Source organism: Dermacentor silvarum, chromosome 9 (assembly GCF_013339745.2).
Source record: "Dermacentor silvarum isolate Dsil-2018 chromosome 9, BIME_Dsil_1.4, whole genome shotgun sequence".
In the NCBI taxonomy this organism is placed as follows: Eukaryota; Metazoa; Arthropoda; class Arachnida; order Ixodida; family Ixodidae; genus Dermacentor; species Dermacentor silvarum.
Genome location: NC_051162.1, coordinates 157,969,212 through 157,987,512, shown reverse-complemented (window position 1 = coordinate 157,987,512; position 18,301 = coordinate 157,969,212). Strand labels below are relative to the sequence as shown.

At 48.9% G+C, this 18,301-nt stretch overlaps 1 protein-coding gene across 4 annotated transcripts in view; it reads left to right on the top strand.

Moving 5' to 3' along the window:
• The window catches only part of LOC119464571 (zinc finger protein jing-like), a 171,250-nt gene that overhangs the window by 104,581 nt on the left and 48,368 nt on the right, over positions 1-18,301 (top strand). For all 4 annotated transcript variants that reach the window (XM_049656205.1, XM_049656206.1, XM_049656208.1 and 1 more), the window contains 2 exons: positions 272-1,303; positions 17,169-17,337. In XM_049656205.1, the coding sequence (XP_049512162.1) occupies positions 272-1,303; positions 17,169-17,337 (1,201 nt within the window). The remainder of the gene's footprint in view (positions 1-271; positions 1,304-17,168; positions 17,338-18,301) is intronic.

Below are 18,301 nucleotides of genomic sequence, written 5' to 3'. Positions count from 1 at the left end.
TTTACGCAACTGGGTCACGCATTTCAGCTGATGGCTTTCAAAGATAGTTTCGCTTTTGCGCGGCGAGAAGCTCAAAAGCGACGTCTAGTTGTCGCGGTAGTGTAGTGACCCAGAATAGGAAGCCTTCTTCCTCCTCATGACGTTTCACATGATCTATCTGATATCGACACTGAGTATAATGGGAAAGGCGTTACCAATTAACGAACATACCTGCGCCGTGTCGAACAGAAATGTGTTTTCGCCCTGCGACACGGACATGTGTTCTTCGCAGGATGACGACGACGCGGAGGACGAAGACATTTGTCGGCGGAGAGAGGCCGAGGTGGAATCCCTGCTGCGGCACTGTATCGATCTCGTCGCGGACCGGTTGGACCCACAACACAGTAGCAGCAGTTCCAGTTCGCTACGCGGATACTGGAGGGACCACCAGTCGGAACCGCACCGCCATTCCGAAACCATCGGCCGCCAGGCGTCGCCGTCGCGCAGCTGTCGTCACCAGGACCATCAGCCTCACTGCAACACCCATCATCAGGAATGTCACGGCGACGGCGCCGATGTCGCCTGCGGCTCGACTCGAGAGCACCGGAGCAGCTGCCACGTCCAGGAGTGGGAACATCATCACACGGGTCACGATCATCATCATCACCACCGCAGCAATCAACCCCACAGTCACCACTCGCAACCGCAGCATCACAACGACTCTCAAGATCAAGAGAACCAAGCGAAGCACCACACCCACCTCGAAACCCATCACCACGAGCGCCTAAGACCGCCGTCTCCCAGCTTACCGCCTTGTTCACCAGAGTGTAGTAGTAGTAGTAGTAGTAGCAGCAGCAGCAGCAGCAGCAGCAGCAGTTGCAGCAGTAGCATTCCAGGAGACGACGATTCGCAGTGTCTATTAGCGACGCAGACTACAGTGGAAGATGATGCAGCGTCGGCGGCCACGCTGTCGATATCGATTTCGTTGTCGACAACGGTGACGACGGATTCGCTGGCGGTAGCGGCACTGCCGACGGTATCGTTGTCGGCGGCGACTTCGTCGACGGCGGCGGTCTTCTCGGCGACGTCGGTGGCGTCCTCGTCGTCGCTGTTGTTGAGCGCTGCGCCTTCGCCGTGTTCCTCGTCCCAATCGTCGGCGACGGCGTCGGTGGCGGCCGAAGACGGCCTGTTCGCGTGTCGCTGGCTGGACTGCGAGATGCGCCTTCGCAACGAGGAGGCGTTGGGCGACCACGTCCGGGGGGCTCACGTGGACACTCAGACCAGGGACCAAGGTGTCTACCTCTGTCGGTGGCAGGGCTGCAAGGTGAGTTTCTTTTTATTTATTTATTTATTTATTTATTTAGTTATACAATTACCTGCAGCGCCACAAGGGCATTAATGCAGGGGGGGGGGGGGGGCATTTGTAGCGAAAGAAAAACAAAAAATGCGCTGTTTCAAATAGCAGACAGCAGGGTGCAAGCGCAAAAAAAAAAAAAGCGATGCAATAGGTTATTTTGTGGCCCGTTGGGAGGCCATTGTGGCGGCAACAGCCGCCAAAATGGCGGTCATTGCCGCCATTTTGTGTCCTTGGCTTCTATTCGCAGCGTGATGCGTTGCAGGGACGGTTATATTAAATGCCACAATGGCGCCCTGACAGTGCTCCAAAAGTCGTGCTTTAAAACGTTGTGGCGTGAGTAAGCTGGTTACAATAGCGGTGATATAAACTTTATTGTCACTAGTGCTCCGAGCGTAGTGGCTGTCTTACGCGGCTTTTGGGGCGCTTCCGGACAGCTTTGAATGTACCAGTGCAGTGTGCCATAAGCGGCGCTGCATATAAAGAGGAAGCTTTAGCGCGGTGCCGTCTCCGATTTGCGTGTTCTAGCTGTCCACGGTCCGCACGCGGGAAAGCTTCGTTTTACCGGCTAAATACAGTAAAATTGAAAAAACAAAAAAACAAAAAAAAAGCAAAACAAGAACACCAAGCCGTCCTTCCTCCTCCCCCACCTCCCTTCCCTCTTTTTGTTTTATCGAAATGAAAGTAGAAATAGATTTAACCACCTTGTCCTGCAGTGGACATAAACATAGGCTGGATGATGATGATACCGGTTTTTTTTAACTCCTCTACAATGACATAAAGAAGTAATGTAACAGGAAACTCATAGGTTCAGCAGATTAGCAATTAGCTAGGGACAGTGAACGAGGTCCCGATGGAATCCGACTTATGCTCGAGCATGTATATATAAAAGGCGGGGACGACCTGCCCGAAAAGTTGTCGCTCCTCTGTCTGTCCCTCCCACTTCTATCTGTCTCCCTCCTCCCCTTCCGACATTTTAAACGACTAATCATGCGTTATACATCAACGAACCGTTCGTGTGGACACTGAAGGAAGTTGAATGCGTTTTCTTTTCAGTCTTCCTTCTTTTTTTTTTTTTTTCCTAATTCCTTTGTAGTGCTGAACTGCGGCACGAAGTGGCGGTCGTTTTTTCCCTCCTCATCGCGCATGCCTCGCACGAGTTTTTCCAAACTCGCTTCGTTCCAGGAACAGCAAATCCAATGAGCCCACTAAGCCTATCGCTCAAAACGCGCGCTTCCCTCTTCTGCGTCGTCTCCGGGCGGCACTTCGTTAAAAAAGAAGAGGGAGGCTTTAAAGAAGACTCCAGTCTCTGCAGGGGTCGTTCCGCCACCCCGACCAACCCCCGGCGTTCTTTTTTATGTTTCCTACGTAGTACAGAACTCCTCTTCTCAGCCTGCCGCCGAAGACACGCCGTCGCGTTTTGACGAGCGATTCCATCAAGAAGAAAGGGACCGGAGCCTTTTACGATCACCTCGATCGCTCTCTCCACCCTGTTTCTCTCTCTTTCGACTCCCTTTCCCCCGATTGCTTCCCCATCTCGGCGCCTTTTAATTGTCTCGGCTGTCTCTGCCTGTAGTGCCAGTCCGGTTTTTTTTTTCTTTTTTTTTTTTTCTTTCGGGACTTCGCGCCGTTTTGTACGTTTCCGTCAGGCAGTGGCGAAGGACGATCGTGTCGTTGGTGGCGGTGCCCAGAGCCGGTGGTACCTCGCACTGAGGTACCAACGCTAGGCTTCCGGCAAGAAATTCAGAATGGAACTTTGGGCTACATTTTCTCTTCTGTTACTCAACCGCTTGTCCTGAAATTGAACAAAAATTATTTTTCATATACTATTTCGTCTATCTAAAAGGATTTAGTGTCTCCTTAACTGCTGTTGGAGGTCGAGCCGCAGCCTTCCGGTATACAACAGCCCAGTCCTGGCGCGCGCATGCGTCACGCGACAGTTTCGTGCATTCTTCGCTCGTGGCAGCCAATGCTTTAACACGCTCCGTTAGACTGCACTGCCCTCGGGATCGGCCCACATTGAGATGTGTTAGACTGCGCTGCTTTCGACGTCGGCCCACATTTTCGGTTATTTATGCGTCAGGGGCCCCGTGTCGCAGAAAATCCGGAGTTGGCGTAAGCATCGGCGTTTGGCGGAAATAATCATGCCGAACCGCGTCATCCCTAACCACCCCGACCGGGCGGGCACTTCGCGTGGCGTAAGGCGTTAGTGAACAAAAATTGAATTTCTCAAAGTAAAATCCGTCAGAAAAATCGTAAAGTACGACTTAACCACAACCTACAGACGTGATAGGGTCGGATTGTAATTTCAATATACGAGAAAAAAAAGCCTGATAAGCAGCCAGGGATCTTTGAATGCTATCGTGTTCCACTCTTCATGGCGAAGCTTAAGCGTCCTTAATTCTGATGGTGTTTCGCTGTACTTTGGTTCTAGGCAACGTTGAGGCGAATGTTGAAAAGCGAACGTTTCTCAATTTTGATCGGGCCCCATGTCGCAGAAAATACGGTGTCGGCGTCAACGGCGTCCAATAACGCTATCGCGTTCCACTCTTAAAGGCGAAGCTTAAGCGTACTCCAAGTTTATTTCTTTTTATTTTCAAATAAAACTGTTTCAAATAAAGGTTCATTCTTTCATTCACTTATTTTGGGTGAAGTTCGCTTATAATGGTATGGAATTTAAACATCACGCGCTATTCCACTGCGTGAATGTGGATTACCAGCGAAGCAGTTTAGCACATGACATAGAGGTGACACAGAATTTAGATCAAAAGTATGATCGAATTTTACTTCTCTTAAGCGGCGACTGCGGTCATCCCGAATAAAGACACTTGCACGCACACTTTTATTTTGAGCGGCGGTCTTGATGGACGGCATGCATTCGCGTGGAAGGCTATAGCGCCACCTCGGGGAGACGGAGGAAACCAGACGCGCGCGATGGGACCGCCACGCCGGGAGAGCGGAAGGAAACGAGGCACACAAAGGCTTGGAACAACGACAAAGGGAGGGCGATGCAAGCGTATACACATGGCCGACGCGGGTATCACAGCGGCAAATCAATGAGAAACCCTTATTATCTACCTGAGAGTCTACTGATTTCGAAAGTGGTGCCTATTGATAACTAATCTACTGAAAATGCATATCCAAGTGATGAGACGTGTAAGCTTTTGAATAGAATGAAGCGATTTTGCATCAAATTCGGGAGCTTAGTTTTTTGCGCACGCAGATCTGTTGACGGACACGAAAAATGCATAGAACCCTAAGCCATAGATAGCTTCGCTGTAAGATAAAAGGGGCGGTACCGGATTGCTCTGCTAGGAACCGCAGCGGTGGCTGTGCCGTTCTATTTTTACGAAATAGCTCGCGAATCAGTACTTCTGCTCGCGGGAAGCCGTCTGCTCCGGCGCTCAGTGCGGACGACTTAGCCTCGAACGTGCGAGGTGCGTTAAAAATCGTAGTTTTTTTTCTTTCTTCCTTCGCAATCGCTTATCGCTCATACTTATATGTACGACGGCGCTCGCGAAAAAGCCAGGAGTGTTCCCGGCGCTTCGAGCCAGATTTCGCTCGATCGTAACTATAGGCTCCGCGCGAAGTTATCCGGCGCGGTAAATCGCGAAGCTGCCCCGCCGACGGCCGCCGAAACCAATAAAGACTGCCTGGAACGACCCTCTTAACGAAATATATGCTCCCTCTCCATCATCGAGATGCGCTCAGTCGAAGTTCCTGTGTTCTGGGCAGTTCGGTGCAGTGCTGGAAATGCTAATCCGGCGAACAGGGGAGCTGTACGCGGTGCGCCGCTACACGTTGAAGGGCAGGGGGACACCAGGTCCGGTATAATGTAAAATTTTCATACGCACTACTCTAGATTTTTTTTTTCATAATTGTGAAGCTTTCCTGTGCGGGACCGCTTGCTCAACTAATGGCGGCGTACTTGGCAAAAATTTGCTGTGGTTGAACGCGGTTAAACCAAGTTTGTCGAGCGATAGCACGGTTTTGCTTGCTTTGGGAAAAGGCACAGACGCTGCTCGGTGCCGTCAGCAACTACCGCATCTACAGTTGCACCACAAGACAACACACACAGACACTGCTCGGCGCGGCGGCAGCAGCGAGCGAATTGACCTTCGTGCTGCCTCTCGCTTCAACGCGAACTAAGCGTCGAAAGCACAGTGCCTACGAAGCTGCCAGCACTCGGCGCACTTTGTTCACATCGCAGATCGCTTTGAAGATAAGGGCGCCCACGCGGCGTACGCGGCAGCCGCCGGTATTGGCAGTCCCAGTTTGACCTTGGCTGAGCTTGAAGGTCAGATTAATAGAACCATGCGTTTTCTGGGTAGCAAGCTCACGTAGCAAGCACACGGGCGAAATGCAAAAACGCTCGTGTGCTTGCGTTGTACCGCACGTTAAAGAACCCCAGGTGGTTAAAATTAATCCGGAGCCCTCCACTACGGCGTGCCTCATAATCAGAACTGGTTTTGGCACGTAAAACCCCAGGAAGAGAAGAGAGAACCGAGTGAGCGACAAGTGAGTCTTTGCTTGTACATCTAATGACACGGAAAATGTAGACGTGGCTATCATGATAAAAAAAAAACTGTACGCATGACACATGTATAACGTGTTCTAAGCGGCGCCCGGACCACTTACAAAGTGGCATGCGTCGTTAACGGAACTTGCTTCAACTCTGGTACGTAGTTGAATCATCGAGTAAAATTCAAATAAAGACGTCGCAGTTTCCACCGAAAGGCGAAGCATCGAATGGGATAGCAAATTAGTAGACAGCGCTACGAAGTAAGGATATTAGTTTTATCGGCCGTGTAAACTTTTAAACATTCGCTTACTCTCTTAATTAACGAGCACGGTGTCACGCGCGCACAGGTAAACATGAATACGTCGCTCGATGACCGCGGGAACTCGCTGTCAAAACGCTGGAGTAAGGAAGTGGGGCAGCAGCAGCGAGCGAATTGACCTTCGTGCAGTTTCTCGCTTCAAGGCGAACTAAACGTCGAAAGCGCATGCGCATATAAAGCTACTGGCACTCGGCGTGGCGTACTTTGTCCACATCGCAGATCGCTTTGAAGATGAGGCACGCGCGGGCGCGCACTTTGTTCACGTCGCATCGCTTGGAAGATAGGGCGCCCGCGCGGCCGCGCCGTAAGCAGCAGTCGCCGGAGCAGGAACGCCCCCCCCCCCCCGTGCCTCGCGCGCAACTAATGACGGCGCGCTTCCGCCCTGCCTATGTCCCTTCGCGCGCGAGAGCTTGAGCCGCGATCGTCGGCTTACCCTCGCAAGCTTTCTCTCGCACATACAGCGTACGCCGCGCGGCGATGTTATCTTCTTTGACTTTATACGGAACATCACGGCAACGGCAGAAAAGCGTTTGGAGTATCCGTATAATTGCTATTGCAATAATGAACGAGTGAATAAATAAATAAGAGCAGACGTCTCTCTTCCTGAGGTATTTTGAGAGTAAGCTTCAGTTCGGGGCCAACTCCAATTTGCCTGGCATGTTAAAAAACCCCAGGCGGTCAAAAATTGATCCGGAGTCTCCCACTACCGCTCGCCTGATTATCATGTCGTGGTTTTAGCGCGTAAAACTTTAATTGTTTTTGTGATTTTAAATAAAATTGGGTACATTTATGAGAGAAAGCCGGATTCTTAGGCAGCAGAATTTTGATTTAGACCCTCGATGTTTTTACGGAAACTGCCGAAGATCGGTAGGTTTGCAAAAAGATCGACGCACGAAGTTTACGAATCGGAAAATTTGCACCAAAATCCGATATCGCAGTTCCGCAAACTGAATCTGTTAGAGAATCTCAAGCTGATAAATTCGTAGCATTAGCTTACAGCTTAAGTGAAATTGTTAGAGGGCTTACGAGATTTTTATTCGGAAGTCCTATACTTACAAATTAGTAGTGTATTTCAGAGCAGTTTATAACGAATCAATTTGTGTTAATAGGTGCATTTTTAGAAATCGTGATATCGTTGTTTATTGCGGAGTTACAGAGCTGTAAACTTGGTGCTCCATTTTTTGTTCGATTTGGCCATTGTGTACAGTTTTCGGTAAAAATAAATAAATAAAATTTGTTAAAAAGTAAAACGATCTCCATCCTATACATACAATTGGTCGATTTTAACATTTTTAATGTGACAAACATCATCAAATTATGTGCAGTGGTAGTCGCCGAGCGAAACGATTTATCCGTTCCCGTGTATTCAGATTCGCGCTTAGTTAAAGCATAATTAATTGAAGTTAATTGTAGCTTCATCTTAATTTTGATAGATGAAAGGTTACTGAACCTTTGCGGCGGATAATTGTAAAAGACGACGAGAGTGCTGCTGGTGCATAGACAGGGGGAACAGGCAGTACGAAGTTGCATTACACTTTTTTTTACGAAATACATTTCAATGTTCGTCGGTTCGTTATCACGAACCACGAACCTCGGGGGTCGTGTTAAGCGCAGCAGTAAAACATTGAAGCCACCACCTTGTTTCAAAGGGGACGCTCGTAAATTCCACCGCGATCCATTCATCAATCCACGCTATTCTAACCGCCGAAGTACGTGTTTCATCGACCTACACGCCTACCGTTGCCTTTCCCGCTAACTATTTAAACGTAGTGTAGTTTTTAACCAGCGCAGGTGGGGCGGGGGAGGGGGGGGGGGCAGTGCAGTCCGGACACCCGTATCGTAAATAAAGCCTGACCCAACACCGCGCGCGCAAACACGCGCACCCACGTGACCCGAACGAACGCGCGGGCTTTACGCAGTTACGTAGGCGCTCGGAAGCAAAGCGAGGGCAAGGCAGGGCGTCGACGGGGTGAACTCGAAAGGGAGGCACTGGCCGTCGCGTGACGTAAGCGGTGAGGAGGCCTCTTATCGTTTATCGCCGCCTCTTCATCTGCGCTCCTCCCGCCCGCCTTGTTGTTTCCCGTCTCTCTCTCTTCTTTTGTCTTTGTTTATCTCTCGGGTGAAAGATAGGAGAGGAGGACTGGTGGGCCTACATTGATTCAGGGAGGTGCCTGTTGGGGGGAGAGAGCGCGCTGGTCCAACAGCTGGCGATTGTCGGTTGCTGCGAGAAGATGCGAGCGCCACGAAGGAAGGAAATATTCACGAAGGGAGCGTCACCGGTATAGAATTGAAGCCAGAAAGAGTCGACCCGACACGTGATCGTACCGCAGTAAGCTTTATAGTTCGTACCGCCTCCGCGCTCGCGCGCTATTCCGAAAAGGCAAACGGTTGCGACGGCAGTTTGCGGCGGTCGCACCTGGAACGTAGACGCACTGCCTCGGAGATCACGCTCGCGTGATCTGCGAGCAAACGCGATGCTCGGAGGACATGGTAGACGATGAACGACCGCTGTTGGCGTATCCCTCCTCCGCAGCGCCACAGGCGAGCTCCACAGATTGCGGATCTCTCGCGTGTCTGCGCCCTTGACAAAACGGAAATGCGCCCGAAGTTGCGCCAGCATACTGGGAGAAAAATGTGCACGTAACGGTTGGCAAAGCTTGCGCCCAAACAAGGGCGCGCCGATTAGGCCCTATACCGGGAAATGAGCACACTGGGCTGAGTCCGCCTAGTGCAGAGTCACGTGTTGGGCCGACTTATTGAGAGAGAGAGAGAGAGAAAAGGCGGAGGGCATGACTTCACGGAGAGTTGGCTTGCCAGGGCTGTCTGCGTGACGTTCAATGTATACATTCCTCAATGGCTACCGCACATTTTGCGGATTCGCACCGCTTTGTGCGGACATTTGTCGGCTGCCCCCTGAGGAGCATGTTTTCGAAACTGGACGTCTCGCTAAACAAATGGGGAATGTAACCGGTAAATAGCAAGTGCAAACTATAAATGGGCGTTCAGTTTAATTCTGTCGCCATTTACCGCATCTCTCTTTTTTTTTTTCTTTCTGGGGTTTAACGTGCCATAACCAGCTCTGATTATGAGGCACGCCGTAGTGGAGGGCTCCGGGTTAATTTTCACCCCCCGGGGTTCTTTCACGTGCACTACAACGCAAGCACACGGGCGTTTTTGCTTTTCGCCTCCATCGAAATTCGGCCGCCGCGGCCTGGATTCGATCCCGCAATGTCGTGCTCAGCAGCGCAACGCCTTAGCTGACTGAGCCACCACTGCCGATTCTCCAGTTATGTCGTCACACGCGTCTCCTGTTTCCCCGTTTAACAGCTACACAAACCTGTGGTTTGCATATGACGTTATATTGTTCAGCAGTAATGGATATGACTTGCAACAAATTATTCTACCTTAGACGACAAAGTGTAAATGTAAGTCTAAAGATTAAACACGCAGGAGACTAAGGTAATCTTGGTTCTCAGCCATCTGCAGCCAGCAGACAATGAAGCTAACAAAAGCATAGCGAAAATTAACCATGACTTGAACTGAAATGTTGAAGTAATAAGGAAATAATGAGTTTGATGTGCGCCGTATGAGCTCTTACGACATATTCCATTTTCATCTAATGCGTCTCGTGACATAAGGGTACCTGCCGCGATAGCTCAGTATGGTTATGGCGTTACACGGCTAAGCTGCAGATGTCTTGTTCGACCCCACCTCAGTGGCCGCATTCTAATAGAGGCGTAACGTAAGAAGGGTCGTTGTAACGTGCATTGAGTGCACGTTAAGGAATTCCAGCGGGTCAAAATGAATTCATCTCCCTCCGCTACATCGTCCCTCATAACTGTGCAATTTCAGGACGTTAAAACCACAACTTTTTTTTTTTTTTTAAGCCAGAAGGGTAGAAAAAGACTCGTATCATAACTCCGGCGTGGATTTATACGTTGTGTTGTCAGAGTGGAACAACGGCTGGGACACACGCAGCTCGATCATGCATCACCTAAGCGCGTGCGAGCGACGTTTACAGCCAAATCCTCCTCGCCGTTGCCGTCAAAGCGTCCTCAACCCACACCTCTTGAACATATTAACGACCTGTCTGTTGTAACAGCGGAAACGTGACAGTCAGTGACCCGTATAACGCGCGGCAGCGACCAAGTACACTCGTCCGTCCCTGTGCGGTGACTCACGCTTAATTTTTTTTTTTTTTTTTTTTGCCTGTTATGTGTTTCGAGCAGACGACACTACGTGCAGGCGCGCGCACGCGCATGCGCGAGCAGACGATCCTTTCTCGCTCCCCCCTCCCACGCGATTGGCCCACGCACGTCCGCAGCGAGCAGACGACTAGCAGACGACGACACATCGTGCTCCCCCCCTCGTCTGCCTGCCCCCACTGTAGCAGACGACGCCATGTCACGCGCGTGGGAGTGCGAGATTTCTGTGGCTGTGGCTTTATTTATCGTGCTGCTCCGTTTAGTGACCTTTGTTTCAGCGCCTATTTAATCTTGTTGGCAGCAGTGGGGGTGGTGGAGGGGGCGTACAAATCGGCTTAATTAGCAGCAACGCCTGTCGCCAGTTTCGCGACCTTGTTAATCGCTTTTAACGCCTCGCTCTCTCGTTATTTGTTTCGTTTTACTTTTTTCTTCTTGTGGCGTTCTACGAGGCGCGCGCGGTAGATGTGAATAAAACGAGGGAGTTTACTGGGGGTAGGGGAGATAGCGAGGAACCAGAATGTTCGAACTTGGGGGACGAAACGTGTCGACCTCTATTAGCGCGTTTTGTGCGCTTCAATTAGGGCGAGTGTGAGCGGGGGGTGCGTTGTTGTTGCTGCTTCTTTTGCGGTCTCGGTTTCGGCACGATCGCGTAAACAAACTGTGCTTTGAGTGGATCCGCCTGATGGGGCGGCAACTCGTAATGACCTTTGAAGGGACAGTAATTGCTGGGCTCGGTTCTACGTTTCTGGTGTGTTGCATACCAGGTTATCTGTTAGAAAGCTCGGGTGCTTACCTTTTACGTCCGATGATTGCTTATGTTTTAAAGTATTTATCTGCTAATTCCTCGTTGTATATCTAACGTTGATCTTTTTTATTTTTTTGTACTGCATTTGTTTTGTTTTGAACAAATTTTTACGTCTCTTTGCTTACCGCTACGGTCACTCCACGAGTCTTTCTTTTTTTTTTTCTTTCATTCTGCACATAAGCTGTTCAGTAGCCATTGCTTTGCCTTTTGCTATAGCTAGCAAGTTAGACCCTTTTAAAGCTGGGTATAGGCCGGCGAACAGTATGGGCGTTTGGCATCTTTGCTGGCCCCAGAGCTACGAGCATTGGATATCAAAATTTTACAAGTATCATGTGTTTTCTTCTTTTCGTTGAAGTTTGTTCCAATAATTTTTAGTCTCGCGTGACTTCCTATCTCAGCTTTACGTTTAAAGAGGAAGCTTTAGCTCGGGCACTCCTATTAAATACATGGGAAAGGCAAAAATCGTTTTTCTCGGCAATCACTGCACCATATTTGATGAGGTTTGCTTCATTCAAAAGAAGAAAAAAGTCATCTAGTGATGTGGATATATACAACTGGATATCTAGTTATATCTAGTGGTTGTTGGAAGCGGATCTTTTATTTAGGCCGTCGATTTGTTAACAAAAATTGATGAAAATGCAAATTTGCAGAAAATGCAACTATAACGTTTACAATCTGTAACTCAGAAATTTAAAGTGATATCACAGTTCTGTCAATTGCATCTAATAGAACATCTGAAGCGGACGTAATGTGTTATACATAGCTTTCAGATCCACCACTAATATGTGACTAAGAATTTTGCAAAATCCTTGTAAACCTTGTAACAAATTGACGTCAGATATAAATGATTGTATAAAATTTGTCCGCTTTGTATGTTCTAACACATGCAGTTTACAGAACTGCGACATCTAATTTTGGGGCGGAGTTGCGGATTTGAAACTTCGTGCTTCTATTTCTTTTTTTTTTTAACTTACCGATTATCGGCTATTTTTGTAGAAAGATTCAGCTCCCAAATCAAAATTCCGCTTTCAACAGTCCCTAGAATCTACTTTCTCAAGTGCAACAAATTTCATTAAATTCACCCCAGGGGTTATCTCAGAAAAGCATTTCTGCGTTTTACATCTATTTGAATAGGCGCATGTGAAATCATTGCATTCTACTGATGCTAATATATGGGGCAGATACTTGGAGGTTAACAAAGAAGCTCGACAACAAGTACCGCACAAAGAGCGATGGAACGAAAAATGTTAGGCGTCACGTTAAGAGACAGGAAGAGAGCGGTGTGGATCAGAGAGCAAACGGGGATAGCCGATGTGCTAATTGGCATTAAGAGAAATCCTTGTCAACCTTGTAACAAATTGACGTCAAAAATGAAAATTCCGCTTTCAACAGTCCCTAGAATCTACTTTCTCTCTCTCAAGTGCAACAAATTTCAGTAATTGGAGATCGCAGGAAGAGGCCTTCGTGCTGCAGTGGACATAAACATAGGCTGATGATGATGGTGATGAATAGGCGGGATCGGAGTTGGGTCAGAGCTAAAGCTTCCTCTTCATGTCGCCATTTCTGCAGTCTTACTTCGATCGCTTGGATGTTCGAAGCATATAGTTAATATCGTTTTAGCGATATTCATTCCTCGACGCTCGTGCTTGCCACCGCGCTCGTCGCTACGTCACTGAACGGCATGGAAAGTCGTCTGCTGGCGCGCGTCGTCTGCTGCTACTGCTGCTGCACTGCTCGCCGGAGCAGACGGAGCCGTGCAGTGCAGCAGATAAAAAACGATACGTCACTTTCGCTTCTGCTTTCGTTCACCGGCTCTTTATCTCTTTCGCCCACGCACGGATGTAACCCTCCCTCTCTCTTTGTCTCTCCTCTTTTGAAACTTTTCGTTTTCGTTGGCACAATGACCCACTTCCATCCAGCCGCCGCAGGTGTCACGGCGCGGTAGCGGCCGGTATAACTCTTTATGCCTCCCTCTCGTAGCCCTCTTTTTCGCCGTGCCGTTTTTTATCTTTCGACAGGGCTTCGTCTGCATGGCTTGTCGGTTTCGCGCGCTTCTTTTCTTGCGTTGTTTAGGGCTTCGCTTGTTTCGTCTGCTCTCAGCTGAGGCTTCGTCGGCAGAATAGCCGTCCGTTCTTCGCACTGCGTCACGTCGTTTTTTTCTGCACGTGGCTCGTGACGTTTGTACGGTCGGCATTCTCGTAATGGGGGTCTCACTCGCCGCTTTGCACACTATCGCGCCCGTACCGCGCAGCGTTACGCGAGGTGGCGCTGCCGTCGGCCAATGAGAGGGCGTGATTGGTTGACCGAGTCGAGGTCGCTCGTGATTGGTTGTGGCTGCCGCGTGCATAATGACCAGTCGCAGTGGCGTTTTCTGGGCAGTCACGCTATCATTTCAGCACGCTTTGTATTGCTTTGTTGATAATCAGTAATCTGCTCCACACAGTCGAAGGGTGCTGCAGGAAAGTAGTGATGAGCTTTAGCTATATGTTAACAAACGATAAAACCGGTAGGTACGTAGTCAGGTGTTTAAACTATCGGTAAACAAACGTTGCGTTGATATCTTTGTAGGCGTCCCTCAGCATATCATGCTATGTACGAATCTACGCATACACACGTCCCATTTACACACACACACACACACACACACATATATATATATATATATATATATATATATATATATATATATATATATATATATATTGTTTTCCACAATAGTTGTCATTGTCATTCCACAATGATTCCACATAGTTTCATTGAATCGCCAAGGCTTCTCGTTTTTTTTTTTCTTCCCTCTGATTGTCTTCTGATACCTCTTGAATCCGGCCTTCTCCATATTTCAGGCAGATCGAAAACACGTGTTGGAATCAATGTCAACAGATGCTTTGTCTTTGGTGATACCTATTTGACGCTTTACAAGGACTGCTTTGATTTGGTATGGTTTGGCGGGGGCTAGTTTTTCATTGTAATCGTATTGGGACATACCCATTCCGAAGGATTCGCCGAGAACGGGAACACACACGCTGGCACATGCTGAGTGGGCAAATCAACGAGAATCAAGTAAATCAAAGAGTCCTTTAAATATAACTGACCGTTTTGTTAACAGATCAGTGTTTTTAGAGATGCCTCTGAGCCGACATTAAACGTTGAGAATTTATGTAGGCACTTTTTTTTTTATTTATTTTTTTTACGCATGAAAGAGTTGGGCATATTTGGTCAGTGTACAAACTAGGATTATGAGACCGTTCGCTGGTACTTCCATTCGGCGCTTAGCAGCACCTGCTGACATCCAGTGTCCCAAGTTGGTAGAAAATGGCCAGAATCTGATAAACCTGAAAATTGGGGCGTGAGCCAAAGTGAGTCATTGCGGCAGCATGCAGGCTGATCAGCCTCGAGGCAGTTTGTGTTGCATTATTTATGGAATCGATACAGCCGTTTATCAATCGCGAAAGGATTAACTTGATATTCGCGGCATATAACTAGCACAAGAACTGGGAACATTTTGAGGCGTCTCACACCAGTATTGTGCTGACTTGTATGCGTAGTACACCTAGCGACTTGTGTTCCGGTCGCCACTTATGACGTCACTGTAAATTCCAAAAGTCCTTATTACAGTTGCCTGTGTTTAACAAAAAGAAGTGTTTTTTCGTTATTTGCCCGGTGTCTGTCCTCCGCTGCCAATCACGACACGGGTGTTGTTAGGCGATGATGTTGTACCGTTGCCTTTTTATATGCTAATGTCATTTCGCGCCTTTAGCGTTGGTGAGTGGTCAAAGCGGCGGAGCGTCACTTTGACTCACCAACGCGCAAAGCGCGAAAATACATTAGCATAAAAAAAAGACATCGTTACAATATAGCGGTCCTAGCCTGTCACTTTGTGTCTTGTCGTCAGGTTACTCGTTTACGCTGAATTAATCATTTACTAATCACAGCTAGCCCGCATGTCTGTTGCGTACTCTATCGCGAAGAGATTTTCTAACGGGACCGAGGGGGGTAATCTCTAAAATGTCAAATTCCGCCTTATCGCCACGTTCCGCCATCTTTGTATGTTAAGCCAATCAGAGGGGTAACAGTCGCCTTGTGATCCAGTTGGAGTTGACAAGATGGCGAATTCAACTATACGGCGTACTTTGACAAGGTGTATCCAGGAGTGCTAATCTAGATATTGTAAAATTCCGCCATATTGTCGAATTCTGCAATGGCGGCACTTGGGAGCCAATCAGAGAGGACGCGTAGAAGCCTTCTGGACCAATCAGGGCCGACAAGAATACCAATTCTGACAAATGTTCCGAGGTTCAATTCCGGGCGTTGTCAAGCTGCGCCATATATTGTCGATTTCTGCAATGTTGGGATTTTCAGCCAATCAGAGACGCCGTAGCAGCCCTCTGAACCAATCGGAGATGACAAGATGGCGAATTTGGACCATTTCCAGAATAGCACCCCAAGATAGCGCATCCCGAGGTACTGTGACTTCGTCCCCTGATTGGCCGATGTGTTGTCGGCCTCTTCTCTGTACTATTTTATCGCGAGATCAAGTTCGAAAAAGACGCGAGGCCTTGCGAGTCCTTCATTCTCACTTTCTATTTTTTTTTTTTTTCTGTTCCTCCGACGTTCCGCACCGCTGCGCATTGCGTGTCGGTGATCTTCCTCTCGTAGCGTTCCCTCACTCCCGCGCGTTTCCTGCTAGCGTTCGCACGCGACAACTGGCTGCGGCGGCGGCGCTCGCTAACCAGCTGTTCCGCCGCGTCTTTTATTTTTTTCGTCGGTCGTCTGCTTCTTTCTTGTTCCGCACGTCTGCAGTTGTGCTTCTCTGTTTGCTGTTTGTCGTCTGCTGCTGGCGCTGCCATTTTCTTGCTGTTCGTCGTCTGCGCGTGAGCGGCAGCAGACGGCCTTGAGTCGCTGCCTTCTGGTCATTGTCGGGGCAGGTGACGTCACTGCGAATAACTGGCGCGCGCAGCCGCATGGGCGCCCGAGAGTTGGTCCGCAGGCTTCGTCCGTGACGGAGCAACCGGGACGAGTTATAATTTGACAGGTGACGCGGGGTTGTTGCGGCGCCTTCTGCTGGCGACGTAGTTGTGTTTATGCTTACAGAAGTCATTTTTTTTGTTTCTGCAGTTATTGGCGATATTCTTAATGCGCTGAAAGCGTACGCGTATACATATAAGACAACATTAAGGGTGAGAGAAGGCCGAGATATATCCGTTGCACGACTACTTCCTCGCGACGTACGTTCTATATTGTCCAAGAACATGGGACCTTCTATTGTTAAAGCTTTCGATTGCAAATCGAATACTTATTTGTTTCGAATCCAAAGAGCGGAGAGACAAAAACGTTCGTTATTTGAAAGAAAAATAAAGTTATACAAAAGGTAACCCATGTATGGTTTGCATAGGGGTTAGAGGTATGCTTATCTGGTCAGTGCCAGCTGGAATTGACAGCTGGAATTGACATGTTAGGTAATTGCGGACGTGATTACAGGAGAGAATTCAGAACTTTAATCGATGAAATCTGTACCTCCCCAGCTACTCTGCGGACGATTGTACGACGGTTACTGCATATGTTGCAGCCTCTTTACAACGGAACGCGGAGTTGCAACTCCCGTGCTTCACGGGTCGCTTCAAGATGTAATCCAACCACAAGGACATTTATTTGTGCTAATTTGCAAGTTGGCAAGTTGAACATGCTTCCTATTGCACATATTCAAGGGGTGAAAAAGACACACAAACAAACATGTGTTTCATCTCCGTTTTCTTTGATTCATCGGTCAACCACTGAATAGGGGCATGGGCCCACTGACGTGTACTACTAATGTAGATATCAGTGCACGGGCCCCTTGACGTCTCCTTAGGCTTTTATAAGCTCATCACGTCTGCTTTTTACATTTCGTTGTGTCGAAATAAAGTCGAATGAGATGGGAAAAAAGAAAGAAAGAACTTAGATTGAATCAACCTTAATGGAACGTGTTTCTTTGTCTTTTCTTCCAGGTGTTCGAGCGGCGCTCGTGTTCCCGGCAGTGGCTGGAGCGTCACGTGACCCTCAGCCACTGCGGTTCGCGGCCGTTCCCCTGCATCGTGGCCGGCTGCGGGCAGCGGTTCGGCTCCCAGGCGGCGCTGCAGAGGCACGTCAACGCCCACTTCGAGAGGTCGCTCAACGGTGGGTGCAGAAAATTCGTTTAATCTATTAACGGCATTAATGTAGCCTCAAGAGCACTCGATCGCATCACTTGGAGGCTGTAGCTGCAGCGAAATTACGGGCCGCGGTGAAACGCTTGGTTTCATATAGTCAACGTAGAGGAGCCTCTATGCGAAATTTTGCGTTTCAGTTACGAGTGGATGTGTCACATCGGCTTGGCCTCAGAGGTTGGGCGCCGGCCCGCGACGCGCTGAAACGAATCTCGGAGGCGATGTGATGCGTCATATCGGCTAACCACGAAGTGCACGCGTCGTCTGCTTAGGGGGCTATATGTGAATGCTGCTGATAAGAATATCGGACAATTATCAGCCCTGCTGTTTTCGCCAAGGTTCAATAATTGAAGTACATACTACGAATTTATAACCGATTTAACCAAAGTGAAATTTCGTTGCATAAGAGGGTGGGCAATAATGGGTGAAAATGACAATGCGTTTTCAAGCAGAAAGTACACGGACCAATATATGTCACGAAAACACACAAAATGCAAGCTGAAAACAAAAATTACTCCATCTCCCGCTAAAGGGAACCATGTGTGGATGCGAACCAGCGGGGAGATGGTTAGCTTGAGCGGGAGATGGTTTCGCGGCAGCGGCCCGAGCGCTCATCGCGGCGCTGCACAGGAGAGAGAATGAGGCGCGCGCGCTCCGTCATTTTCATACGGCGGAACTACCGTGGCGCCCCCAGCGGAGTATGCAGCTGTCGCACCACCTGTCGTGCGCGCCGCTCCGGATTCCTAGAGGAGAGAAAGGGGGGAGCGTAGGGGAGAGAGGGGGAGGGGACGCGCATGCGCTGTGGAGGTGTGGGACACCGCGGGACGCAGGACGGACAAAGCCCCCGCCATAAGCTGCTTCGCATCTAAAAAAAAATACAGTCAACAACCAATCCTACAAAGGAACGGATCCAGCAAACCCTATTCCGAGCACTG